The 27,668-nt window shown below is 45.7% G+C and overlaps 1 protein-coding gene and 1 long non-coding RNA gene across 2 annotated transcripts in view; both read left to right on the top strand.

Annotated features, from left to right (window-relative positions):
- The first annotated feature begins 5,927 nt into the window (after positions 1-5,927).
- LOC132570018 (uncharacterized) lies at positions 5,928-6,393 on the top strand. Its single transcript, XR_009555306.1, has 2 exons — positions 5,928-6,058; positions 6,148-6,393. It is a non-coding gene; the product is annotated as an uncharacterized LOC132570018 (long non-coding RNA).
- A 1,515-nt stretch (positions 6,394-7,908) lies between these two features.
- LOC132570176 (phosphatidylinositol 3-kinase catalytic subunit type 3-like) overlaps positions 7,909-27,668 on the top strand; it is a 181,059-nt gene continuing 161,299 nt past the window's right edge. Inside the window, exons 1-4 of the mRNA XM_060236610.1 lie at positions 7,909-8,046; positions 16,062-16,250; positions 19,535-19,678; positions 21,038-21,167. Of these exons, the coding sequence (XP_060092593.1) occupies positions 7,979-8,046; positions 16,062-16,250; positions 19,535-19,678; positions 21,038-21,167 (531 nt within the window). The 5' untranslated portion in view covers positions 7,909-7,978. The remainder of the gene's footprint in view (positions 8,047-16,061; positions 16,251-19,534; positions 19,679-21,037; positions 21,168-27,668) is intronic.

The following is a 27,668-nucleotide window of genomic DNA, read 5'->3' as shown; positions in this document are numbered from 1 at the left end:
TCCGCTATTTCACAACTCTACAAATGCTAATCCCATGTTGTGCTCAGCAAACATTACTCAACCTCATCTTAATAGGATCAGGCAATGAAGTTATAACGCCATTGCCAACCTCCAGGTCAAAATAGAGAGCTGACGGGTATAAATAGGCAAATAAATATAGAACGCTCCGTGAGGGTTTTTCCTAAGGCATATACCAAAACTATTTTTATACTAAACAATATCCAGTGGTATTCCAAAAATCCCTTTCTACAAAAAAAAAATTGTACAACGTTCTCTCTTGGCTTGCAAAGCTACACAAAGTCCATGAAATTCCAAAATGGATACGACCGCTTCCCAAAACAAGTGTGGCTGCAAACAGACTGCGCTTCTGTCCTCTATTTGGAGTTTTCAGACAGCTCACCAAAGGGTCTGGCATGTCATAAAAAAATGAACAGTCTTTTAATAAAATAATTAAACAGAAATTTGGAACACCTTCCCTAGGAAGAAAGGTTAAAACGCTTGGGGCTCTTTAGCTTGAAGAAACGTCGACTGCGGGGTGACATGATCGAGGCTTACAAGATTATGCATGGGATAGAGAAAGAAATCCTTTTCTCCCTTTCTCACAATACAAGAATGAAATTGCTGAGCAGTTGGGTTAGAATTGATAAAAGGAAGTATTTCTTCACCCAAAGGGTGATTAACATGTGGAATTCACTGCTGCAGGAGGTGGTGGCAGCTACAAGCATAGCCAGCTTCAAGAGGGAATTGGATAAAAATATGAAGCAGAGGTCCATCAGTAGCTATTAGCCATAGCGTATTGTTGGAACTATCTGTCTGCGGCAGTGATGCTCTGTATTCTTGGTGCTTGGGAGAGGGTGCAAAGTGGAAGGGCTTCTAGTCCCACTTGTGAACCTCCTGATGGCACCTGGGTTTTTTGGCCACTGTGTGACACAGAGTGTTGGACTGGATGGGCCACTGGCCTGATCCAACAGGGCTTCTATTATGTTCTTATGTGACTCAGAGTGTTGGACTGGATGGGCCATTGGCCTGATCCAACATGGCCTCTCTTATGTTCTTATGTGACACAGAGTGTTGGACTGGATGGGCCATTGGCCTGATCCAACATGGCTTCTCTCATGTTCTTACAGTATTTTAAAAAATAATAATAAAAATCAGAAACCATTTTAAGCAATATTTTAAATACATATTTTCTTAAGTTTTATTCAAGATACTCCCATGTATACTCACCAAATTATTTCAATTGGCTATGCTCTTGTCTCCATTGGAGACAATAAAATAGACAATAAAAGAACCAATGAGTGCTAATGTTTTAAGTACGTTTAAGGGGTTTTTTGTTTGTTTTTTAAATATTTAATTGTGTTTGTCTGTGTCCTTTATAAAGTTTCTATCTCTGCTATCAAATCTTAAATAGGAACACACATGGCCTGGGCCCCCAAAGTCTCATTTATGTCTAGGGTTGCCAATCCCCAGGTGGGGCCAGGGGATTCCCAGTTTGGAGGCCCTCCCCCCGCTTCAGGGTCATCAGAAAGCGGGCGGAGGGGAGGGAAATGTCTACTGAGGTCGGGAACACAAAATCTCCTTACTGTCCCTGGGCCGAAAGAAGCCCGCTTGAAATCCACCAGAGAAAGGGCTTTCTCTGTTATGGCCCCTACATGGTGGAATCAGTTGCCGGAAGAGGTGAGGGCCCTGCGGGACCTTGTTCAGTTCCGCAGGGCCTGTAAGACGACCGTCTTCCGGCTAGCCTATACCTAGCTTGAGAACTTAATGCAACTTGCCAGATTTCTTTTATATATATTTCGAATATTTATTAATATTTATGGTTTTATCTGTTTTACCTGTTTTAAATGTTTATTCCCTTATGTTTAAATATTTTGTAATTTTATGCTGGATCTATTGTTGGAAGCCACCCTGAGCCACTCGTGGGAAGGGCGGGATATAAATTCTAAATAAATAAATTAAAAAAAAATACTGGGAACTCGGTTATACCCTATGGAGACTTATTCCCATAGGAAATAATGGAGAATTGATCCGTGGGTATCTGGGGCTCTGGGGGAGCTGTATGTTGAGGTAGAGGCACTAAATTTTCAGCGTAGTATCCAGTGTCACTCTCCAAAATATCCCCCAAGTTTCAAAAAGATTGGACCAGGGGGTCCAGTTTTATGAGCCCCCAAAGGAGGTGCCCTATCCGTCATTATTTCCTATGAAAGAAAGGCATTTCAAAAGGTGTGTGGTCCCTTTAAATGTGATGGCCAGAACTCCCTTGGAGTTCAATGATGCTTGTCACACCCTTGCTCCTGGCTCCACCCCAAAAGTCTCCTGGCTCCACCCCCAAAGTCCCCAGATATTTCTTGAATTGGACTTGGCAACCCTATTTATGCCAGATCTGTCCCTCGTGACAAATGAATTCGGCACCCCTGGATTAATGCATTTATTTTGGACTATTGTTTGTTTATAACAGTGACAGAATATAAGATATGTTAATATCTTAAGAATCATTTAAGAATCAGCACATTGTGACGGCAACATTAAACGTTAAATGTAGCAATCATTTTGTGATGTATTTTTATATAAAATGGTTCGTTTAAGCTTCATATTCCTAAACGTTTGATTGGCGCGACTGTAATAGTTCAAGATATTGAGATTGGGAGAGAAAGTATTTTTTTGATTATTTTATATTTGAAATCAGAATTTTAAATTTGAAATTTGCATTGTAAATGTTATATGCTTATTAAGATTTTTGATGTTATATGTTTATTAAGATTAATGATCATTCTTGTAATATATAATTCAAAAATCATTACCCTTTCCTTTCCCCCCCCTGCATTCCTATCCTTTTTTTAAAAAATGACATATATATATATATATTAAATAGATTAGTGCATTAATTGTTTCATTTTGGACAAGATATAATTGTATATTATATACAATTTTTTTGGCCACTGTGTGACACAGAGTGTTGGACTGGATGGGCCACTGGCCTGTTCCAACATGGCTTCTCTTATGTTCTTATGTGACTCAGAGTGTTGGACTGCATGGGCCATTGGCCTGATCCAACATGGCTTCTCTTATGTTCTTATGTGACACAGAGTGTTGGACTGCATGGGCCATTGGCCTGATCCAGTGTGGCTTCTCTTATGTTCTTATGTGACACAGAGTGTTGGACTGGATGGGCCATTGGCCTGATTCAGTGTGGCTTCTCTTATGTTCTTATGTGACACAGAGTGTTGGACTGGATGGGCCATTGGCCTGATCCAACATGGCTTCTCTTATGTTCTTATGTGATACAGAGTGTTGGACTGGATGGGCCATTGGCTAGATCCAACAGGGCTTCTCTTATGTTCTTATGTGACACAGAGTGTTGGACTGGATGGGCCATTGGCCTGATCCAACATGGCTTCTCATATGTTCTATTGTGGCTCAGAGTGTTGAACTGGATGGGCCATTGGCCTGATCCAACGTGGCTTCTCTTATGTTCTTATGTGACACAGAGTGTTGGACTGGAGGGGCCATTGGCCTGATCCAACATGGCTTTTAGTATGTTCTTATGTGACTCAGAGTGTTGAACTGGATGGGCCATTGGCCTGATCCAACATGGCTTCTCTTATGTTGTTATGTGACACAGAGTGTTGGACTGGAGGGGCCATTGGCCTGGTCCAACATGGCTTCTCTTATGTTCTTATGTGACACAGAGGGTTGGACTGGATGGGCCATTGGCCTGATCCAACATGGCTTCTCTTATGTTCTTATGTGACTCAGAGGGTTGGACTGGATGGGCCATTGGCCTGATCCAACATGGCTTCTCTTATGTTCTTATGTGACTCAGAGTGTTGGACTGGATGGGCCATTGGCCTGATCCAACATGGCTTCTCTTATGTTCTTAAGGTATACTGTCTACCTAATGGCTGTGCAGTTCCTCACTTGTGGATTACTAATGTTCCTTTTATTTCCAAAATAAGTGTGTCAACTTTTCAAGTGGGGTAGTTGGATTTTATTCTGTGTTGATATTAAATCAGGGGTGTCAAACATGCAGCCCGGGGGCCAAATCAGGCTCCCAGAGGGCTCCTATCCGAGCAACTGGCTCTTGTCTGCTTCCTCCTTGTTCTCTCTTTTCCTGTGAATTTAGGGGGAAGTGTTTGTGAGTTTCCTGCATTGTGCAGGGGGTTGGACTAGATGACCCTACAGGTCCCTTCCAACTCTATGATTCTTGTTTCCTTCTGTGTAACGGCTTGCTTTGCAAGGATTGCACAATCGCACAGGATCTACAGAGCAAAACCTCTATTTTCTCCATTGGCTGAGGCTCCTCCCTTTGGGAGGAAGGTGGGGGGGCAGAGCTTGCTGTGCCAGGCTCTGTCCATTGCACAGTAGAGCTACTCAGCCATGCCTCTCTTCCTTCTATTGGCTGAGGCTCCTCCCCCTCCTGGTTCCCTGGGGAAGGAAGGAAAGAGCCAGAGCTTCCTTTGCCCAGTTCCCTGAATCCTATGGGAGAAATACAAAGAAAGCACCTTTTAAGACCAAGTGTTTGCTTTGCAAGGATTGCACAATCGCACAGGATCTACAGAGCAAAACCTCTATTTTCTCCATTGGCTGAGGCTCCTCCCTTTGGGAGGAAGGTGGGGGGGCAGAGCTTGCTGTGCCAGGCTCTGTCCATTGCACAGTAGAGCTACTCAGCCATGCCTCTCTTCCTTCTATTGGCTGAGGCTCCTCCCCCTCCTGGTTCCTTGGGGAAGGAAGGAAAGAGCCAGAGCTTCCTTTGCCCAGTTCCCTGGATCCTGTGGGAGAAATACAAAGAAAGCACCTTTTAAGACCAAGTGCTAATGTTTTATGTATGTTTTAGTTTAGGTTTTATGTTTGTCTGTGTCCTTTATAAAGTTTATATCTCTGCTACCTAATTTTAAAAAAGTTACACATATGACCCGGCCTGACATGGCCCCGCCCCTCCAGGTCTCATTTACGTCAGATCCCCCATAACAAATGAGTTTGACATCCCTGTATTAAATGCGATTTACAAGCTGTTATTCCCCCACCCCCGCAAGAAAAAAAAAATGACGCTCCCCACATTTTGCCACTAAGCATGTGACATTTATACACACCTTGAAGGGGGGGCTGACAGGTTTAGAGTACTGTCCAACTAGGGTTGCCAAGTCCAACTCAAGAAATATCTGGGGACTTTGGGGTGGAGCCAGGAGACATTGGGGGCGGAGCCAGGAGTCTTTGAGGGTGGAGCCAGGAGCAAGGGCATGACAAGCATAATTGATCTCCAAAGGGAGTTCTGGCCATCACACTGAAAGGGACCACACACCTTTCCTCCGTTGGAAATAATGAAGGATAGGGGTACCTTCTTTGGGGGCTCACAGAATTGGACCCCCCAGTCTAATCTTTTTGAAACTTGGCGGGTGTTTTGAGGAGCGTCTCCAGATGCTATGCAGATAATTCGGTGCCTCTACCTCAAAAAACAGCCCCCCCCCCGATAACCGCGGATCACTTCTCCACTATATCTTCATAGGGAATAACGGAGTGCTCAGGATATGTTTCCCTCTCCCCCCCCCCCCGCTTTTTGATGACCCTGAAGTGGGGGGAGGGCCTCCAAAAAGGGGGATCCCCTGCCCCCCCCCTGGGGATTATAATCAAAAGCACAACCACCAGGTTATAGTGACAATTAAATAACAATTGTATTAGTAACCATAAACACAAAGAAACATAAGTCCCTAATAAAGTCCTTAGAGTAGATACATAAGGAAAAAGTCCAACATGAGAACAGGGGATATTCTACAAATTTTCTAAAAACATGAGAAGAGATCTCATGCTACCGGATAAATATTAAATGATGAACAATTCATACAAAAATAAATCCCAATACTCACAAAAACAAATATAAGATTCTTGCATGACAGGAGCCCTTTAAGGGGACAGACAGGTGTTGGTTGTTTAAGCTTCAAAAACATACCAGCAAGGTACCTGAGCTGTGATTTAGAGCCTTTTTGAGCAGTTGTCATAAGCGAAGGTTTTGTGGAGACTACGGTCCCTATTAGCGTTATGCAAGAACCTTATATTTGTTATTGTGAGTATTGGGATTTATTTTTGTATTAATGATTAATCATTTAATATTTATCCGGTAGCATGAGGTCTCTCTTTTTTTTTTTTTTTTAGAAAATGTGTGGAATATCCCCTGTTGAAAAAGAATTGGAAGCAGGTGGGGCAGAAGTCCAGGGATTTTCAAGCAAAATTTGGAAATTCATATTTCACTGATGAAAATTTCATGGAAGAAATCACGACGTGAGGAAGACGTTCTCGTGTTGGACTTTTCCCACATGTATCTACTCTAAGGACTTTATTAGGGATATATGTTTCTTTGTGTTTATGGCTAATAATACAATTGTTATTTCATTGTCGCTATAACCTTGTGGTTGTGTTTTTGATTGTCTCCACAGTAGGGTTGCCAAGTCCAATTCAAGAAACATCTGGGGACTTTGGGGGTGGAGCCAGGAGACTTTGGGGGCGGAGCCAGGAGACATTAGGGGTGGGGCCAAGATCAAGGCTGTGACAAGCATAATTGAACTCCAAAGGGAGTTCTGGCCATCACATTTAAAGGGACGGCACACCTTTTCAATGCCTTCCTTCCATAGGAAATAATGAAGGATAGGGGCACCTTCTTTTGGGGCTCATAGAATTGGACCCATTGGATCTCTAGCCAGCCCAAGTAGGCCTTAGTCACCTGGGGCTCTCCTTTCTTGCATCGGGTTGCTTTTGTCTGGTGCGGGGGGGGGGCATATGCTAAGGAGTTGTGCTAATGAGCTCCACCACCTATTTTTCTACAAAACGACCCCTGAAGAAACCAATACTGGTGGGAAGGTTGTCAATCCCCAGGTGGGGGCAGGGGATCCCCCGGTTTGGGGACTCTCCCCCACTTTTGGGTCATCAGAAAGCAGGGGGAGGGGAGGGAAATGTCTGCTGGGCATGCTATTATTCCCTATGGAGACTTATTCCCATAGGAAATAATGGAGAATTGATCCACGGGTATCTGGGGCTCGGGGGGGGGGCTGTTTTTTGAGGTAGAGGCACCAAATTTTCAGTATAGCATCCAGTGCCTTTCCCCAAAATACCCACCAGGTTTCAAAAAGATTGGACCAGGGGGTTTAATTCTATGAGCCCCCCCAAAAGGTGCCCCTATCCATTATTTCCTATGGAAGGAAGGCATTTTAAAAGGCACCCTATGGGAATCGGTCTCCATAGGGAATAATGGAGTGTCCAGCAGACATTCCCTCCCCCCCCCGCCGCTTTCTGATGCTTCTGAAGTGGGGGAAGGGCCTCCTGCCCCCTCCTGGAGATTGGCAACCCTAAATATCCACAGCCAACCCGACTACATACATCACACACAACTGGAAGAAACACTTTTAAACACAATGCAAACAACAACAACAATACTACTACTACTACTACTACTACTACTACTACTACTACTACTACTACTACTACTACTACTACTACTACTAATAATAATAATAATAATAATAATAATAATGCTGCACAGAATCAAATTCAGCCTACAAGACGAAATAACATTCAGCCGCCACAAGCGACATCCTTAGTAATTTGCTCCTAACGCCGCTCCGTCCAAAGTCGGCTGAAGCCCCGCCCTCTTTCTCTTCCGTATTCCCCCTCCGAGAAATGGCGGACTCCAGTCTTGCCTCTAGGGGCTACCATCTTGGGCCTCGCCTCGGCCTGCGGATGCAGTCGCGTCGGCGTCCGCCATCTTTGTATCGGGGAAAAAAAAAGCGAACTCAGCCGTCGGACAAGGCAGCGCCTCTCTCGCCCTTGAAAAAGATGGCGGAGAAAGGCGCGCGGAGGGGCGGAGCCTCTGCTGCGCTGCGGCGGCCGCTGATTGGAGAAACGGGCCGGCGCGGTGGGAGGGGCGCCCGGGGAGGCATCAGCGGCTGAGAAGCCCAGGCGGAGCAGAGGGAGGGATTCCGGAGCAGCCGCCATGGGGGAAGCGGAGAAGTTCTGCTATGTCTACAGCTGCGATCTGGACATTAATGTCCAACTCAAGATGTGAGTCCTCATTGAGGCAGGGGCTGCGTGCTTTGGGTTTTGGGGTGCGTGCGTTTGGAAGGCTCTCTGGGTCATAATGGTGCATTGTGTGTTTTTGTGTGGGTATTTTTTGTGTGTGTTTGTCCTGCTTTCTGGGCCCTGCCCCCTTTGCAGGGGATGCACTCTTGGGGTGCAAGGGGGTGGGGGAGAGGAGAAGATGCCCCCCCCCTCTTCTCCATAGGGCCGCATTGCTTCCACTGCTGCGATCTGTGTGCATTTGGGGTGGCCAGACTTAATGTCAGAGCCGCATAGAATAAACCTCTGAGATCCGCAAGACGGGAAGGGAGGAAGGAAAAAAAAATAGATTGGGGGAGGTTGAGTTGGAAAGAAAGCAACTTTAACTTTCAGTGCCTTCTCCAAGCTACTGCCTGGCTTGCAGAAGTGATTGAAGGAGAGATAAATGCCTTCTTCAAGCTGGGTAGTGGGGCAGGCAATACCTGGACATTAATGTCCAGCTCAAGATGTGAGTCCTCAGTGAGGAGAGGGGGCTGCGTGTTTTTATTTTGGGGGTGTGCCCACATATATACTGCTGAGTTTTTGGAGGGCTCTCTTGTTAATAGTTGGGCATTGCTTTGTGCTTTTGTGTGTGTGTGTTGTGATTTCTGGGCCCTGCCCCCTTTGCAGGGGATGCGCTTTTGGGGTGCAAGGGGGTGGGGGAGAAGATGCCCCCCTTCTCCATAGGGCTGCATTGTCTCCACTGCTGCAATCTGTCTGCATTTCGGGTTGGCCAAACTTGCTTAATGTAAAAGCCTCATAGAATAAACGTCTGATGTTTGAGATCCGCGAGGGAGGGAGGGAGGGAGGGAGGAAGGAAGGAAGGAAGGAAGGAAGGAAGGAAGGAAGGAAGGAAGGAAGGAAGGAAGGAAGGAAGGAAGGAAGGAAGGAAGGAAGGAAAAATAGATCGGAGGAGGGAGAGTTGGAAAGAAAGCAACTTTAAATGCATTCTCCAAGCTGCTGGCTGGCTTGGCTTGGAGAAGTGAGATAAAGGCTTTCTTCCAGCTGGCCGATGGGGCAGTCAATATCTGGATGTTAATGTCCAACTCAAGATGTGAGTCCTTAAGAATGCTTTGATTTTTGGAGTGCGTGTGCGTGCCAGCATAGTTATTGCTGAGATTTTAGAAGGCTCTCTGGGTAATAATTGGGCATTGCTTTTGTGTGTGTTTGTCGTGATTTCTGGGTCCTGTCCCCATTGCAATGGTGTTACTTCAGGCATATAATATTTCCTTTCTCAACACCTACAGATCCTAGGCAGTTAGTACCAAAGTGTGATAAATTCAGATGCAGTGGCAGCCCTCTCCCGTTAGATGTCATGTGCCATCCAAAACAGTTCGGTCTTGCAGGCCCTGTGGAACTCGGATAAGTCCCACAGGGCCCTGATGGTTTCTGGGAAGGTGTTCCAGAGTATTGGGGCCGCAACCGAGAAGGCTCTTGCTCTGGTGGAATTAAGCCTAGCTTCTTTTAGCCCAGGGGCAGCCAAAAGTTTTTGAGAGCTTGATCGAAATGCTCTCTGGGGAACGTGTGGGACAAGGCTGTACCGCAGAGGAAGAAAGAGGAAGCAGACAGGCAAATACATGGGGGAGGGAGAGTTGGAAGGAAAGCAACTTTAACTTTCAATGCATTCTCCAAGCTGCTGACTTGGCTTGGCTTGGAGAAGTGATTGAAGGCGATAAATGCCTTCTTCAAGCTGACCAATGGGGCAGTCAGTATCTGGATATTAATGTCCAACTCAAGATGTGAGTCCTCAGTGAGGAGGGGCTGTGTGCTTTTATTTGGAGGGTGGGGGTGGGCCTGCATAGATATTGCTGAGATTTTTGAAGGCTCACTGGGTAATAACAATGCATTGTTTTGTGCTTTTGTGTGTGTTTGTGGTTTGGGGGGGTGGTGGGGGGTGGGCTCCCTCTGGGAATCCTACCCCCCCCAGGGAAAGTGCATGCGCAATACATAGCCTCTCCTCTCCCGGTGTAGTGAACGCCGCATGGTCACTGTCTGGCTATGCCTGGCAGATGGTCACTGCAATGGCCTCTCCTGCATTACTGCATCCGTAGCAACACCTTCTCGCTGGTCCCCCCCGTTTTCACAGAGTTTGCTACGTCATGGTGCGACCGAATTGTCCGGCGGTATAACCGGATGGGCAGGCTGGGCCCACCAACTTCGTCAGCCTAAGAGAAGGAAAACTCTAACATCAAACCCGGGCAGATAGAGCTCGTTAATGTAACACCTACCACCTGGAGGACTCACTGCCGGCGTCCCGGCTTACTGGGCCATGGCAGATGACCCCCAGGTGAAAGGGTGGAGCCAGTACCGCGCACACTGCGCTTCACCTAAAAAATTCCTCTGCGCAGGCCTGAAGGGCATATGGAAAACCACCGCCTTCCCAAGATTGCCCTGTATGGCGAACTCTCCACCGGCCATCGAAATAGAGGGGCACCAAAGAAGAGGTACAAGGACTCCTTGAAGAAATCCCTTAGCACCTGTCACATCAACCATCACCAGTGGTCTGACCTAGCCTCAGATCGCAAAGCATGGAGGCACACCATCCACCAGGCTGTCTCTTCCTTTGAGAACACACGCATAGCTGGTCTTGAGGACAAAAGGAGATTGAGGAAGAATCGCACTGCTACAGGACCAACCCTAAATCAGACTTTTCCCTGCAGCCGCTGTGGCCGGACCTGCCTGTCCCACATTGGTCTTGTCAGCCACCAGCGAGCCTGCAGCAAACGTGGACTATTGCACCCTTCTTAAATCTTCGTTCGCGAAGCCAAGCCGAGAGAGTGTGTTTGTCCTGCTTTCTGGGTCCTGCCCCCTTTGCAGGGGATGAACTTTTGGGGTGCAAGGGGGTGGGGGAGAGGAGAAGATGTCCCCCCTCTTCTCCATAGGGCCACATTGCTTCCACTGCTGCAATCTGTGTGCATTCGGGGTGGCTAAACTTGCTTAATGTAAGAGCCACATAGAATAAACCTCTGGAGTTTGAGATCCGCAAGACTGGAGGGAAGGAAGGAAGGAGGGAGGGAAGGAAGGAAGGAGGGAAGGAGAGAAGGAAGGAGAAGAAAGGAGGGAAGGAAGGAAAATAAATTGGGGGAGGGAGAGTTGAAAAGAGAGCAACTTTAACTTTAAATCCATTCTCCAAGCTGCTGGCTGGCTTGGCTTGGAGAAGTGAGATAAAGGCCTTCTTCAAGCTGGCCGATGGGGCAGTCAATATCTGGGTATTAATGTCCAACTCAAGTTGTGAGTCTTCAGTAAGGAAGGGGGGGGGCTGCATGCTCTTATTTTTTTTGTGGGGTGTGCGCGCATATATACTGCTGAGATTTTGGAAGGCTCTCTTGGTAACAATTGGGCATTGCTTTGTATTTTTGTGTGTCTTTGTCATGACTTCTGGGTCCTGCCCCCTTTGCAGGGGATGCGCCTTTGGTGTGCAAGAGGGTGGGGGAGAGGAGAAGATACTCTCCCCTCTTCTGCATAGGGGCTGCATAGCACATTTTTGATGGTTAACACAATTTAATTGGTAACATATGGTAACAAATTATATTTCTTGCATCATTAATTACTTCTTTTATCTATCCCATATATTACTTTCTACCCACCCCTCCCCCTGTTATTTGACCTCCCCAGTGTTATTTACTTAAAGTACTAATGTTTAAAGGTACCCTTAACTAATAAAAACAAAAATTAATATTCTTCTTTTTTCTAATACTTAATCATTACCAAAAATTGTCCAATGTCCTTTTATTTTCCACTCTTTTTCTACATATCTTCTGAACTTTTTCCACTCCGTCTTAAAAACTTCTAAATCATAGTCTCTTAAAATTCTTGTTAATTTGTCCATTTCGCTCCATGTCATAACTTTTACAATCCAATCCCTTTTTTTTTTTTTTTTGGTATTTTTTCTTGCTTCTACAACTGCACATATAATGTCCTAGCAGCTGAAAGCAAGTACCAAATTATAGTTCTATCTTCTTTTGGAAATTTTTCCATTTGTAATCCCAACAGAAAAGTCTCTGCAACTTTCTTAAATTCATATCCCAAGATCTTAGAAATTTCTTGTTGAATCATCTGCCAATTCTTTTTTGCTCTTTCACAAGTCCACCACATATGGTAGAAAGAAACTTAATGTTTTTTTACATTTCCAACATCTGTCTGGCATCTTATTATCATCTTTGCCAATTTCTTAGGAGTCATATAGCATCTATACATCATTTTAAAACAGTTCTGTTTGATACTATGACACGTCGAAAGCTTCATAGAGTTCTTCCACAAATATCCCCAAGTTTCCATCTGTATTTCTTTATTTACATTAATTGCCCACTTAATCATTTGAGATTTCATTACTTCATCTTCCATAGATCATTTTAAAAGTAATTTATATAATTTTGAAATTAATTTTTCATTGTCTCCAAGCAGAACTTTTTCCATTTCTGTTTGCTCTCTTCTTATTCCTTCAGTTTTAATGTCATTCTCCACCAAGCTCTTTATTTGTTGCATTTGAAACCAATCATATTTATTATTCAGCTTTTCAGCAGTTTTCAATTCTATTTTGCCACTTTGTATTTTTAATAGTTGATTATATGACCACCACTTTTCTTCACCCATCTCAGCTGTTGTTTTTATGACTTCGGCTGGCACTATCCATAACGGTTTTCTCTCATCTCCATATTTCTTATATTTCATCCATGTATTTAGCAAGCTGTTTCTTATATAATGGTGAGAGAAAAAGCCGTCTATCTTTTTCCCCCCATAATACATATAAGCATGCCAGCCAAATTTATTTCCATGACCTTCCAACGCTAAGAGTTTTTTGTTTAACAACATTATCCATTCTTTTATCCATACTAAGCAAACTGCTTCATGATATAATTTTAAGTCTGGTAATTGAAATCCGCCTCTCTCTTTTGCATCTGTTAAAATTTTCATTTTAATTCTTGGTTTCTTCCCCGCCCACACAAACTCTGAAATTTTTCTTTGCCATCTATTAAATTGTTTACTGTCTTTCACAATCGGAATAGTTTGAAACAAACTATTCTTGGTAGAATATTCATTTTAATTGCGGCTATTCTACCCAATAGTGACAAATTAAGTTTATTCCACTTTAACATATCTTCATCCATTTTACGCCATTGCTTCTCATAATTATTTTTGAACAAATCAATATTCTCCATTGTTAACTCCACACCCAAATATTTTACCTTGGAGGTAACTTCACAGCCCGTTAGTCTCTGCAATTCTTGTTGCTTATTTATTTGCATATTTTTACATAGAAGTTTTGATTTTTCTTTATTAATACAAAGTCCCGCCAACTCCCCATATTCTTGTATTTTGGCTAACAACAAAGGTGTGACTTGTATGGGGTTTTCATTTATAAACATTTTATCATCTGCAAATGCTCTGTATTTGTAAGTAAATCCTTTTCCTTTTAATCCTTCTATTTCTTGATCTTCTTGAATTTGCATCAATAATATTTCAAGTCATTATAAACAACAGTGGGGAAAGTGGACAACCTTGTCTTGTACCTTTACTAATGACCATGTCTTCTGTAAGATCAGCATTTATAAATAGCCTTGCACATTGTTCAGTATATAATGCTTTTATCATTCTTATAAAGCTTTCTCTCAGCTCCATTTTCTCCATTACTCCAAACATAAAATCCCAATTTAAATTGTCAAATGCTTTCTCTGCGTCCGCAAAGAATAATGCTACTTCCTTTTCTGGGTGTCTTTCATAATATTCTACAATATTTACAACAGTTCTGATATTGTCTCTTATTTGCCTTTTGGGAAGAAACCCCGCTTGATCTTCCTTTATAACATTTATCAAATATTGTTTAAACCATTCTGCCAAGATTCTTGTATATATTTTATAGTCATTATTTAATAATGAAATTGGTCTATAATTTTTTACGTTCGTAACGTCTCTATCTTCCTTTGGAATCCACGAAATAACAACTTCCTTCCACGTATTTGGTATTTTCCCTTTTGTTCTTATCATATTCATCAATTTCTAAAGTTTTGGGATTGACTCCTCTTTGAGGGTTTTAAAAAATTTAGCTGTATATCCATCTGGCCCAGGTACTTTTCCATTTTCCATTGCATTAATTGCTGCTTCAATTTTTATTTTTTCAATTGGATTGTTCAACACTTTTCGCATATTTTCTGCTAAGGGTGCTATTTTTGTCTTTTGTAAGTACTCATCCATCTTTCCTTTCCTTATTTTAAGACCTTTAAATAACTTGGCATAATACTTAAAGAATTCTCTTTTTATTCCTTCTTGATCTACCACCTCTCTTCCATCCACCACAATTTTATTAATAATTTTACTTTCTCTTTTTTCCTTCAGTTGCCAGGCCAAATATTTTCCGGGTTTGTTTGCTCCCTCGAAAGATTTCTGCTGCAATCTTTTCAGATTCCATTCCAGTTCTTTATTTAACAAATGTCTCATTTGCATTTGTAGTATTGTAATCTCCCTTATAATTTTCTTTTTCCCTGGCCTTTTTCTCAGTTCCCCTTCTTTTTTCTTTATTTCATTTTGAATGTCCAACCTCTGGTTTTCTTATACCCTCTTATCTTTGTTATCCAATGTAAGCAGTATTCCTCTCATTACTGCTTTATAAGCATCCCAGACTGTCTGAAATTCTATATCCTGTTTATTGTTTATTTGGAAGAAAGCTTTAGTTTCATTTTCTAGAGATGTCACTATTTCTTATTCTGTTGTAAATCTTCATTCAATCTCCATCTCCTCAACTTCTTAGACAATTTTGTAATCCACGTTATTGGGTTTCTCACAATACAAGAAGGGTGAAGTACTTCCTTTTATCTGTTTTAACCTGACTGCTCAGCAATTTCATTGAATGCCCACGAGTTCTTGTATTGTGAAAAAGGGAGAAAAGTACTTCTTTCTCTACTTTCTCCATTCCATGCATAATCTTGTAAACCTCTATCATGTCACCCCGCAGTCGACGTTTCTCCAAGCTAAAGAGCCCCAAGCGTTTTAACCTTTCTTCATAGGGAAAGTGTTCCAAACCTTTAATCATTCTAGTTGCCCTTTTCTGGACTTTTTCCAATGCTATAATATCCTTTTTGAGGTGCGGTGACCAGAATTGTAAACAGTATTCCAAATGAGACCGCACCATCGATTTATACAGGGGCATTATGATACTGGCTGATTTGTTTTCAGTTCCCTTCCTAATAATTCCCAGCATGGCGTTGGCCTTTCTTATTGCAATCACACACTGTCTTGACATTTTCAGTGAGTTATCTACCAGGACCCCATCAGTGGCTATTAGTCACAGTGTATTGTTGGAACTCTCTGTCTGGGGCAGTGATGCTCTGTATTCTTGGTATTTGGGGGGGGGGGCAACAGTGGGAGGGCATCTAGTGTCCTGGCCCCACTGATGGACCTCCTGATAGCACCTGAGTTTTGGCCACTGTGTGACACAGAGGATTGGACTGGATGGGTCATTGGCCTGATCCAAAATGGCTTCTCTTCTTTTCTCATGTAAAAACAATAGCAACAACACCCCCACAAAGCGGCATTCAGTCGTCCGATCTTCCATTTGTAGTTGGACCAAAGTGCGATCCGATCTTCCATTTGTAGTTGGACCAAAACGGATAAAAGGAAGTACTTCTTCACTCAAAGGGTGATTAACATGTGGAATTCACTGCCACAGGAGGTGGTGGTGGCCACAAGCATAGCCACCTTCAAGAGGGGTTTAGATAAAAATATGGAGCAGAGGTCCATCAGTGGCTATTAGCCACAGTGTGTGTGTATGTATAAAATTTTTTTCCACTGTGTGACACAGAGTGTTGGACTGGATGGACCATTGGCCTGATCCAACATGGCTTCTCTTATGTTCTTATGTGCTGTTTGTGACAAAGACACCTGTTAGATAATAATAACAGCACCCTCCGTTTTCAATGGAAGGATTTGTTCGGTTCTGGATATGTGTCAAAATGTTATGATCTTGTTTTCAACTTTTGTTTCTTAAGAGGAAGTCTGGAGGGGAAGAGAGAGCAGAAGAGCTACAAAGCGGTTCTGGAAAACCCGATGCTGCGGTTCTCGGGGCTGTACCAGGAGACCTGTTCGGACCTGTACGTGACTTGCCAGGTCTTTGCGGAAGGGAAACCTCTGGCTCTTCCAGTGCGGACCTCCTACAAAGCATTTAGCACCAGGTGGAAGTGAGTCTCCTTCCTCTGTTTTGGACGCTTGAGTGCCGTGCTGTTTTCATTCCACCTGAAAAGAGCTTTAAGAATCCAAGAGCACCTCAAAGACCAACGAAATTGGTGACAGGGGAGGAGCTATTGTGAGCCACTACTTCCTTCCTCTGAATGCATGAGATAGAGAAGGTTGAGAAAGAAGGACTTTTCTCCCTTTCTCGCAGTGCGAGAACTCGTGAACATTGAGTGAAATTGCTGAGCAGTCGGGTTAGAACGGATAAAAGGAAGCCCTTCTTCACCCAAAGGGTGATTAACATGTGGAATTCACTGCCACAGGAGGGGGTGGCGGCTACAAGCATAGCCAGCTTCAAGAGGAAATTGGAAAAGCGTATGGAGTAGAGGTCCATCAGGGGCTATTAGCCATAGCTTATTGTTGGAACTCTCTGTCTGGGGCAGTGATGCTCTGTATTCTTGTTGTTTGGGGGGGGCACAGTGGGAGAGCTTCTAGTGTCCTGGCCCCACTGGTGGACCTCCTGATGGCACTTGGGTTTTTTGGCCACTGAGTGACACAGAGTGGTCTGGAGACCAAGTCCTGTGAGGAAAGATTGAAGGAGCTGGGCATGTTTAGCCTGGAGAGGAGGTGGCTGAGAGGTGATATGATCACCATCTTCAGGTACGTGAAGGGCTGTCATCTAGAAGATGGTGTGGAATTGTTTTCTGTGGCCCAGAAGATATGACCAGAACCAGTGGGTTGAAATTAAATCAAAACAGTTTCCGGCTCAACATTAGGAAGAACTTCCTGACCGTTAGAGCGATTCCTCAGTGGAACAGGCTTCCTCGGGAGGTGGTGGGCTCTCCTTCCTTGGAGGTTTTAAAACAGAGGCTAGATGACCAGCTGACAGTGATGAAGATCCTGTGAATTTGTTGTTGGTATTTGTGGGTTTCCTGCGTTGTGCAGGGAGTTGGACTAGATGACCCTGGAGGTCCCTTCCAACTCTATGATTCTAGTGTTGGACTGGATGGGCGTTGGCCTGATCCAGCATGGCTTCTCTTATGTTCTTGACTCACAAAAGCTCTTCCCCTGCCACAAATTTTGTTAGTCTTTAATGGACTCCTGGACTAGGGTTGCCAAGTCCAATTCAAGAAATATCTGTGGACTTTGGGGGTGGAGCCAGGAGATAGCGTGTGGCAAACATCATTGAACTCCAAAGGGAGTTTTGGCCATCACATTTAAAGGGACTGCACACCTTTTAAATGTCTTCCCTCCATTGGAAATAAAGATAGGAGCACCTTCTTTGGGGGCTCATAAAATTGGCCCCCCTAGTCCTTTCTTTTTGAAACTCGGAGGGTATTTTGGGGAGAGGTATTGAATGCTATTCTGAAAATTTGATGTCACTATCTAAAAAATAAACAAACACACACCCTTCCCTGAGCCCCAGATACCCGCAGAGCAATTCTCCATTATGCCTTATGAAATCGGTCTCCATAGGGAATAATAGAGTGCCCAGCAGACATTCCCCCCCCCACTTTCTGATGACCCTGAGGTGGGGGGAAGGCCTCCAAACTGGGGGATCCCCTGCTACCGCCTGGGGATTGGCAACAGTCTCCTGGGCTCTTTTCTACTTCTATAAACAGACTAATACAGCTTCCTGTCTTGATCTACCTTCATTACCCCTGGGTAATGTCCCTTGAGACATATTTCCTTTGCTGTGTTTCAGAGGAGCTCAAAGTGGCACGCGTATTTCTCTTCCTCTCCCTTTCATCCTGGCCGACCAAGGTCAGTGAGTTTCATGGGCAAGTGAAGATCTGAACTCATGTCTTCCGAGTCAAGCCCTCAAACTCGGCTCCCAAACTTTTTTTTTTTTTAAATCTTTGGATACCTTTGGGATTCCGACGCAAGATGGTGGACACAACCACAAAATGACCGCCACAGTAGGCAGAACCACACACACACACACACACACACACAGGAGAAACCCAAGCGCAGGGGATGAGAGGAATACTTTTATGAATAGACTGGGAAAAAAATATTAGATACTTTCTAACCAGGGGTGGAATTCTAGGAGCTCCTTTGCATATTAGACCACACCCCCTGATGGTAGTCATTCCTTCTGGAGCTTACAGTAGGCCCTGCACTAAGAGCCCTGTAAAGAATTCTAGCAGGACCTCCTTTGCATATTAGGCCACACCCTCCTGATGTAGCCAATCCTCCTGGAGCTTACAGCAGGCCCTGTGAGAAGACCCCTGTAAGGAATTCTAGCAGGACCTCCTTTGCCTATTAGGCCACACCCTTCTGATGTAGCCAATCCTCCTGGAGCTGACAGTAGGCCCTGTGAGAAGAGCCCTGTAAGAAATTCTAGCAGGACCTCCTTTGCGTATTAGGCCACACACCCCTGATGTAGCCAATCCTCCTGGAGCTTACAGCAGGCCCTGTGAGAAGAGCCCTGTAAGGAATTCTAGCAGGACCTCCTTTGCCTATTAGGCCACACCCCCTGATGTAGCCAATCCTCCTGGAGCTTCAGCAGGCCCTGTGAGAAGAGCCCTGTAAGGAATTCTAGCAGGACCTCCTTTGCCTATTAGGCCACACACCCCTGATGTAGCCAATCCTCCTGGAGCTTACAGCAGGCCCTGTACGAAGAGCCCTGTAAGGAATTCTAGCACAACCTCCTTTGCCTATTAGGCCACACACCCCTGATGTAGCCAGTCCTCCTGGAGCTTACAGCAGGCCCTGTACGAAGAGCCCTGTAAGGAATTCTAGCAAGACCTCCTTTGTCTATTAGGCCACACCCCCTGATGGTAGCCATTCCTCCTGGAGCTTACAGTGGGCCCTGTACAAAGAGCACTGTAAGGAATTCTAGCAGGACCTCCTTTGCCTATTAGGCCACACCCCCCGATGTAGCCAATCCTCCTGGAGCTCACAGCAGGCCCTGTACGAAGAGCCCTGTAAGGAATTCTAGCAAGACCTCCTTTGCCTATTAGGCCACACCATCTTGATGTAGCCAATCCTCCTGGAGCTGACAGTGGGCCCTGCACTAAGAGCCCTGTAAGCTCTTGGAGGATTGGCTACATCAGGGGGGCGTGGCTTAATATGCAAAGGACCTTGTTCAAAATGAGCCCTGGGTCTGATTCAGTGTAGGGCAACTGCATGTGTCTCCCTACAAACAGACTGGGTCAGAAACAATCTACAATCCTAAAATTGATGGAGAAACCAAAAGGCAATTTGGGTTGACGTCCTTTGCCTCTAAAGGGATACGGAGCCAGATACGCTTGAGCCTCAAACTCACAAGGATGGTCTTTCTCCTCAGCTGGAACGAATGGTTAAAGCTGCCCGTCAAGTATCCAGACTTGCCCCGTAACGCCCAAGTGGCCCTGACAATATGGGATGTCTACGGCCCCGGCAAAGCAGTCCCTGTTGGAGGAACGACGGTCTCGCTGTTTGGGAAATACGGGTACGTATGTGTTTTGCTGCTTGTAAACAGGGCCTTTTCTGTGGTGGTACCTTGCCTTTGGAATGTGCTGCCTTTCTTGTGCCTTGCCTGGTACCTACTTTGCCTTCTTTTTTCACACCCAGCTAGGGCTGGAGTAAGCGACTCAGCATGTCTGGATACTTTTGGGAGCTGCATCACTCCAAGGACGCATAGGTGTTATCTCCTTGAATGGGATGCCCCTCTTTGTCTTAACCTGGGATCTGCTCTCTGATCCCTTCTCTCTATATCTGTCCTCTCTCCCTTCGAATGGCCTTCCGTGGAGGGACACACCTCTGGAGGTCTCTCCTGAAGATGCAGGGCCCTGATACTCCCACACACGTGATGCTGGACAAGCTGCCCATTTGCGATAGGGAAAGTACGCTTTAGATTAGGGTTCTTTCGATCCTTTCACTGCAACCTGGACGTGAACTGGCACTATCTGAATAAACGTAAGGGTCAAAAGGTAGTTCCTTCCTTCCTTCCTTCCTTCCTTCCTTCCTTCCTTCCTTCCTTCCTTCCTTCCTTCCTTCCTTCCTTCCTTCCTTCCTTCCTTCCTTCCTTCCTTCCTTCCTTCCTTCCTTCCTTCCTTCCCTCCCTCCCTCCCTCCCTCCCTCCCTCCCTTCCTCCCTTCCTTCCTTCCTTCCTTCCCTCCCTCCCTTCGCTCCCTCCCTCCCTCCCTCCCTTCGCTCCCTTCCTTCCTTCCTTCCTTCCTTCCTTCCTTCCTTCCTTCCTTCCTTCCTTCCTTCCTTCCTTCCTTCCTTCCTTCCTTCCTTCCTTCCTCCCTCCCTCCCTCCCTTCCCTTCTCTCCCCTTCCTTCCTTCCTTCCTTCCTCCCTCCCTCCCTTCCTTCCTTCCTTCCTTCCTTCCTTCCTTCCTTCCTTCCTTCCTTCCTTCCTTCCTCCCTCCCTCCCTCCCTCCCTCCCTCCCTCCCTCCCTCCCTTCCTTCCTTCCTTCCTTCCTTCCTTCCTTCCTTCCTTCCCTCCCTCCCTCCCTCCCTCCCTCCCTCCCTCCCTCCCTCCCTCCCAAGGGTCTCCAGCTGAGGTTTTTCACGCCTATTTGCCTGGAACCTTTTTAGTCAGAGATGCCAGGAACTGAACCTGAGGCATTTCTGCTTACCAAGCAGATGCTCTGCCACTGAGCCACCGTCCCTCCCCAAACAAAAGAATTTGACGCTGTTCTAAGTAAATAGGATAAAAGAAGAACCGTGTCTTGTCTGAGGGCAGGGAGAGGGAAATAGCATCCCCTTAAGTCCTGCGATGAGTCTTCTGTGAGCAGGTGCTATGTCTGCCTAAGTTGGAGCGCTCGCAAAGTGTTGTTAATACATGACACACTTTTTCTGTAGGATGTTCCGGCAAGGGATGCACGATTTGAAAGTCTGGCCCAACGTGGAAGCTGACGGTTCGGAGCCCACCAAGACTCCCGGGAGGACTAGCAGCACCCTTTCAGAGGATCAAATGAGTCGGTTAGCCAAGGTGAGGACAAATTTCATTTAGGATGCTCGTGGCTCTAGTCCACAGCGTTCTACCTTGCTGGTGCACCTCTGGTGAGGTATGAGTTTAGCTTTGTGAATCTTCAGGAAGAGGTTAGAAAAGTGGGTGGAGATGGGTGGCATTTGGGTCAGAATGGATGTCCTTGGATTTGGGTCAGAACGGATGTCCTTGGAAGGAGAAACTGAAGTATGGGCAGGGCTTTTTTTGTAGCGGGAACTCCTTTGCATGTTAGGCCACACACTCCTGATGTAGCCGATCCTCCAAGAGCTTACAGGGCTTTTAGTACTAGGGCCTAACTGTAATCTCTTGGAGGTTTGGCTGCATCAGGGGTGTGTGGCTTAATATGCAAAGGAGTTCCTGCTACAAAAAAGCCCAAAGTATGGGGCTGTGTTGCTCTGTATTGTTGGTGCTCCGGGGGTGGGGTGTGTGTGTGTGTGCAACAGTGGGAGCTTCTGGAGTTCTGGCCCTGATGGTTGGCCTCCTGATGGCCCCTGGTTTTTGGCCACTGTGTGACACAGAGTGTTGGACTGGAAGGACCATTGGCGTGATCCAGCATGGCTTCTCTTAAGAGCAGAGGTCCATCAGTGCCTATTAGCCACAATGTCTAGATGGAACACTCTGTCTGGGGAAGTGATGTTCTGTATTCTTGGTGCTTGGGGGGCAATAGTGGGAGGGCTCCTGAAGTTCTGGCCCTGCTGGTGGACCTCCTGATGGCACCTTGGTTTTGGCCACTCTGTGACAAAGAATGTTGAACTGGAGGGGCCACTGGCCTGATCCAACGTGGCTTCTCTTACGTCCTTCTAATGCATATTCTAGTCCTGAATTGATCAAAGCTATTCTTCCTTAGTGACTTTTTTGCTCTGTAGGTAGGCGCAGCCCTGCTTTTGAGCCTTGCCAGAGTACCATAATTGTCTGAGTGCATCTCTCTGACTTTATTTGACTATCAGGGATGGTTGGGAAAAAGGGTAAAGTGGTCTTTGGTTGCTCCAGCCTTGGGGGGGGGGGGAGCTTTGAGAGCCCCCGCTGATCATGTGACGAGATCCAGCTCAGACATGCAGCAGCCTTTGTTATTTCTTAATTAACGCCTTAAAATATTTGACCCTGAAGTGGGAGAAGGGCCTCCAAACCGGGGGATTGGCCCCCTGCCCAGAAACCAGAGTGTACTGATTAGTAACCAGTGAAAAAAAACCACTGTGTTACTTATGTATTGCAAATAATTGCTCTGCAGATATTTCTTATATCCTGTTCATGTCTTCGTCACCAAAATCCTTACAAATGTCCATGAATGCAGCACGACAAAATGCAAATAAATTTCCAATTGCTGTGGTGGTACCAAAATCCACTGTCTGTATCCTTTTGTCGATAGACTTGTGCAGTACCAATAGATGTGCGACTTCTTGCTTGGATAGCAGTCTGAAATCCAGTCTGCAGTCTGGATTCCAGTCTGAAATCTGCAGTCTGAAATCCAGATAGCAGTCTGAAATCCGGAATCCAACAGGTACGGCGTGTGCTACTTCTAGCTTGGGCAGCAGTCTGAAATCCAACCGGTGCGGCGACACAGGTCCTCGGTTCAGTCCGTGTTTCATTCACCTTTCTACTGGCCGCTTTTCTTATGTTCTGGAACTCGTGCTGAAGGCAAAAGCTCACGTGACATCTTATGGCTCTTCAGTTTGGAGAACCGTTCGTGCCAACTGAAGAGACATAACATGTCATGTGAGCTTTTGCCTTAAGCACGGGTTCCACAACATGTCACCGCACCGGTTGGATTTCAGACTGCTACCCAAGCAAGAAGTTGTATACGCTGTACCTGTTGGATTTTGGCATTACAGCAATTGGAAATTAATTTGTATTTTGTTGTGCTGTATTCATGGACATTTGTAAGAATTTTGGTGAAGAATACATGAATAGAACATATGAAATTGCCTTATACTGAATCAGACCCTTGGTCCATCAAAATCAGTATTGTCTTCTCAGACTGGCAGCGGCTCTCCAGGGTCTCAAGCTGAGGTTTTTTCACACCTATTTGCCTGGACCCTTTTTGGGAGATGCCAGGGATTGAACCTGGGACCTTCTGCTTCCCAAGCAGATGCTCTACCACTGAACCACCGTCCCTCCCCGGTGGCTCAGTGGTATAAGAAATATCAATAGGGTAAAAGAAATATCTGTGGAGCCATTATTTGCAATATATAAGTAACGTAGTGGTTTGTTTCAGTCGTTACCCACCTGGGGATTGGCAAACCCTATTGATACCATTCATTTTTGGCAACGGGCTTAATGTCTGATCTCTCTAAAGCAAATTGGATGTCAAATGTCGCAACTTTCAAGGCGGCTGTCCTTGATTTTGCGCAGGTCGGAGTGAACAGCTGGAACGGAGGTTGTAAATCTGTCCCTTTCATCCTTTTTGAGATTTATCGTGGCCATAAACGAAGGTGTATTGAAGCTGCGAGGTATCGCCTTTTAAGGCCTGCTTACTGTAGGATTCTAATAATAATAAAAAAACACCCCACATTATAATCCCCACGTTTATAGTCAGCAAATTGCGATGACATCCTCAAGGTTGAATTTTAAGCTGTCGTTACTTTGCAGGCCCGTTGGCTTTGGTGGTCTGATGCCATGTATACTCTTAGGTTTGCGAATCCCCAGGTGGGAAGGATACTCGATATAGATGTGTCAAAAACAGAGTTTGGGTAGCTCAAACAAACACCGTATATTCAATTGCTCATAAATTGCTCATTCCATATACACAAACCATACAAACATATTCTTAAAGTCCCAGTCCACAAAAGTCCACTGTATTCCAAAGCATGCTTTGAGATGCAATCTTCAGTTTCTTGTAAGAAGTGTTGGAGAAGAAAATAGAGACCGGTTTCGGCCACGCCTTTCTCAGTCGTCACTCACAACGCAAATTGCTGCGTCCACCTTCTCCAATTTTTTTTGGAACAATCGTTCGCTAAACGGGACCCAGTCCTGCTATGTTAATGGGCATTGCCTCACACAAATTCTACGGCAAGGACAACTCCTACAAGAGCTATGGCTGACCCAAGGCTATTCCAGCAGCTGCAAGTGGAGGAGCGGGGAATCAAACCTCGTTCTCCCAGATAAGAGTCTGCACACTTAACCACCATGCCAAACTAATAAAAATAAAGTGTGCGATTGTATGATCCCAAAACCATTGCACCCCCACCCCCCCGGTCCCTGGAAAAATTGTCTTCTACAAAACCGGTCCCTGGTGCCGAAAAAGTTGGGGACCACTGCCATAGGGCATAATGGAGAATTGATCCGCAGGTATCTGGGACTCCTGGGGGGGGGGGCTGTTTTTTGAGGTAGAGGCACCACACTTGCAGCATAGCATCCAGTGCCTCTTCTCAAAACACCCTCCAAGTTTCAAGAGGATTGGACCAGGGGATCCAATTCTATGAGCCCTCAAAGAAGGTGCCTCTATCCTTCATTATTTCCAATGGAGGGAAGGCATTTAAAAGGGGTGCGGTCTCTTTAAATGTGATGTCCAAAACTCCCTTTGGAGTTCAGTCATGCTTACCGCACCCTTGCTCCTAGCTCCACCCCCAAAGTCCCCAAATATATTTTGAGTCTGACCTGGTAACCCTAGCTGTAATGACAGGAGGCCTCCAGCCACTACCTGGAGTTTGGCAACACTCTCTGGTGGCCAAAGGGCTCCTTTGCCAGTCTGGTGTCGTGGTTAAGTGTGCGGATTCTTATCTGGGAGAACTGGGTTTGATTCCCCACTCCTCGACTTGCACCTGCTGGAATAGCCTTGGGTCAGCATAGCTCTCCTAGGTGTTGTCCTCGAAAGGGCAGCTTTTGTGAGAGCTCCCTCAGCCCCACCCACCTCAAAGGGTGTCTGTTGTGGGGGGAGAAGATACAGGAGATTGTAAGCCGCTTTGAGTCTCTGATTCAGAGAGAAGGGTGGGGTATAAATCTGCTATTCTTCTTATTTGTCATTGCACCTTCTTCTAGTGCTGTCTGGAAAGCCAGTTTGGTATAGTAGTTAAGTGTGCGGACTCTTATCTGGGAGAACCGGGTTTGATTCCCCACTCCTCCACTTGCACCTGCTAGCATGGCCTTGGGTCAGCCACAGCTCTGGCAGAGGTTGTCCTTGAAAGGGCAGCTGCTGGGAGAGCCCTCTCCAGCCCCACCCACCTCACAGGGTGTCTGTTGTGGGGGAGGAAGGTAAAGGAAATTGTGAGCCACTCTCAGACTCTTTGGAGTGGAGGGCGGGATATAAATCCAATATCTTCTCCTGTCCTCACAGAGATTATAACTTGAATTTTGTCACAAGATTGGTGGGAGAAGTGGTATAAAGGTTGGGGGGGCGGGGACTGCACTTTGCTTGTGCTTCCGTTTAGTTCCTGAAGAGGGCAGTGTCCAAGATATTGGGCCAAAGATTTCACGAAAAAGGGTGGACGTCATGGCCTACAATAACGTCACAACGCTAACTCTGTAATGATGTACCCACAGGAAGGCGGTGGTCGGAGGTGTAGTCAGGTCTCTTGTTTGCTGAGAGATACTTCAAAATGCCCAATTTGAGTACTTTTTGTGCCCCGTGGCGCAGAGCGGTAAGCCGCAGTACCGCAGTCCAAGCTGTGCTCACGGCCTGAGTTCGATCCCGGCGGAAGCTGGGTTCAGGTAGCTGGCTCAAGGTTGACTCATCCTTCCGAGGTCGGTAAAATGAGTACCCAGCTTGCTGGGGATAAAGCGCTAAAAAAAGCGGAGATGACTGGGGAAGGCAATGCCAAACCACTCCATAAAAAGTCCGCCGTGAAAACGTTGTGGTGTGATGGCCCCCCATGGGTTGCTAACGACTCGGTGCTTTAATACCTGAGTTAACACCTGTCTCAAGCTGAATCCTAATGGGATATTAATTCATCGCTGTATCGAATGCAGCGTTTCTCTTGTAGCGACGCCTTTTCGTAAATACAAAGAGGAATTGTATTTTAAAAGCAAACACACGCCCTTTTGATCTTTTTAAAGTGGACATGAACGGCATTATTAAATAGATCTCTCTGTGACCTTCATCACTGCTCTGTATGAAATAAAGCACTATCAGAAACGCGGGTCCCAATTTGTCACTTTTTAGGAGTGCGCAGTTTGATGGCCCTTGGGAATAAATCCCCCTTTTTCAGTGTGCGTTTGGGATTCTCCGAAAGGGGTCAGCGCAGTCTTCCTCAAGTGAAGTCTGCAAGAAATACTGAAGTTGGTTTCAAGCGAAGGACGCAAATCGGAAACTGCCTTCTGGTGTTGAACTGATCCCCGCTCGCATGCACTGTGGCCTGTGGTGGCAGGAGCAGTTTTTAAAAAAATACTACCATGTGTCCTTACTGAAAGTTCCAACAGGAAGTGACATAAAGCAGCTCTAAGAGTGGGTGGAAACGCTGTCATTCTACCATAAAGTTTCCAGGGATTCTTGGATCTAACTGCTGGGTTAGCTCTGGGAATTGCTGGAAACTATAGCTTCTGCAATTCCTAGAGCTACCCTTTATCACTTCCTGTAAAAAAACCCCTCTTCTGATAAGTACATAAGCTACATTTTTTTTTCTTCCCTCACCTTGTGATCCCCACATTGTTCCCCTGGTTGTACTTAGGGTTGTCAATCTCCAGGTGGGGACTGGAGATTTCCTGGAAATACAACATCACCAGACTACATACAATCATAGGATCACCGGAAAGGACTTCATTGCTGAGGTGAAACGCCTCAGCCTGAGAGACGCTGAGCAGTCGGTTTAGAACTTCCAATGATCCTATGATGGTATAATAAAAGGAAGTCCTTTTTCACCCAATGGGTGATTAACACATGGAATTCACTGCCAAGCATAGCCAGCTTCAAGATGGGATTGGATAAGCATATGGAGCAGAGGTCCATCAGTGGCTATTAGCCACAGCTTATCGTTGGAACACTCTGTCTGGGGCAATGATGCTCTGTATTCTTGGTGCTTGCGGGGGGGCACACTGGGAGGGCTTCTAGTGTCCTGGCCCCACTGTTTGACCTCCTGAAGGCACCTGGTTCTTTTTGGCCACTGTGTGACACAGAATGTTGGACTGGATGGGCCATTGGCCTGATCCAACATGGCTTCTCTTCTGTTCTTACCTCACCTGCTACCTGATCCTTTTAACTGGAGAAACCAGGTATCGAACCTGGGATCTTCCATACGCTGAGCAGATGCTCTACCATTAAGGCACAGCCTTCTCTATCTTCGACCGATTAGGCCCATGTAAAATTTCTGAGGAGGGGAAAGGTTAGATTTTGTTTAGTAGTCTGGAAGCAGTTCCTCACGAGCGCGTGTGACTAATAAACGGGTCTCTTCGATGTAGGCCTCTGACAAGGAGCACTTGGAAGAAGTAAGTAGTGAGGAGATGTGGCCTGCCAGCATCCGCCATTGACAGAGCGCATGTTTGTGACCTGTGGGCAACTAACCTCTGATAATCAGAACGCTTCTATATTGAATCTGTGGGCAGCGATATAGCCTG

This window comes from Heteronotia binoei, chromosome 4, assembly GCF_032191835.1.
Source record: "Heteronotia binoei isolate CCM8104 ecotype False Entrance Well chromosome 4, APGP_CSIRO_Hbin_v1, whole genome shotgun sequence".
Classification (NCBI taxonomy): Eukaryota; Metazoa; Chordata; class Lepidosauria; order Squamata; family Gekkonidae; genus Heteronotia; species Heteronotia binoei.
This window is presented reverse-complemented; position numbering and strand designations above follow the sequence as displayed.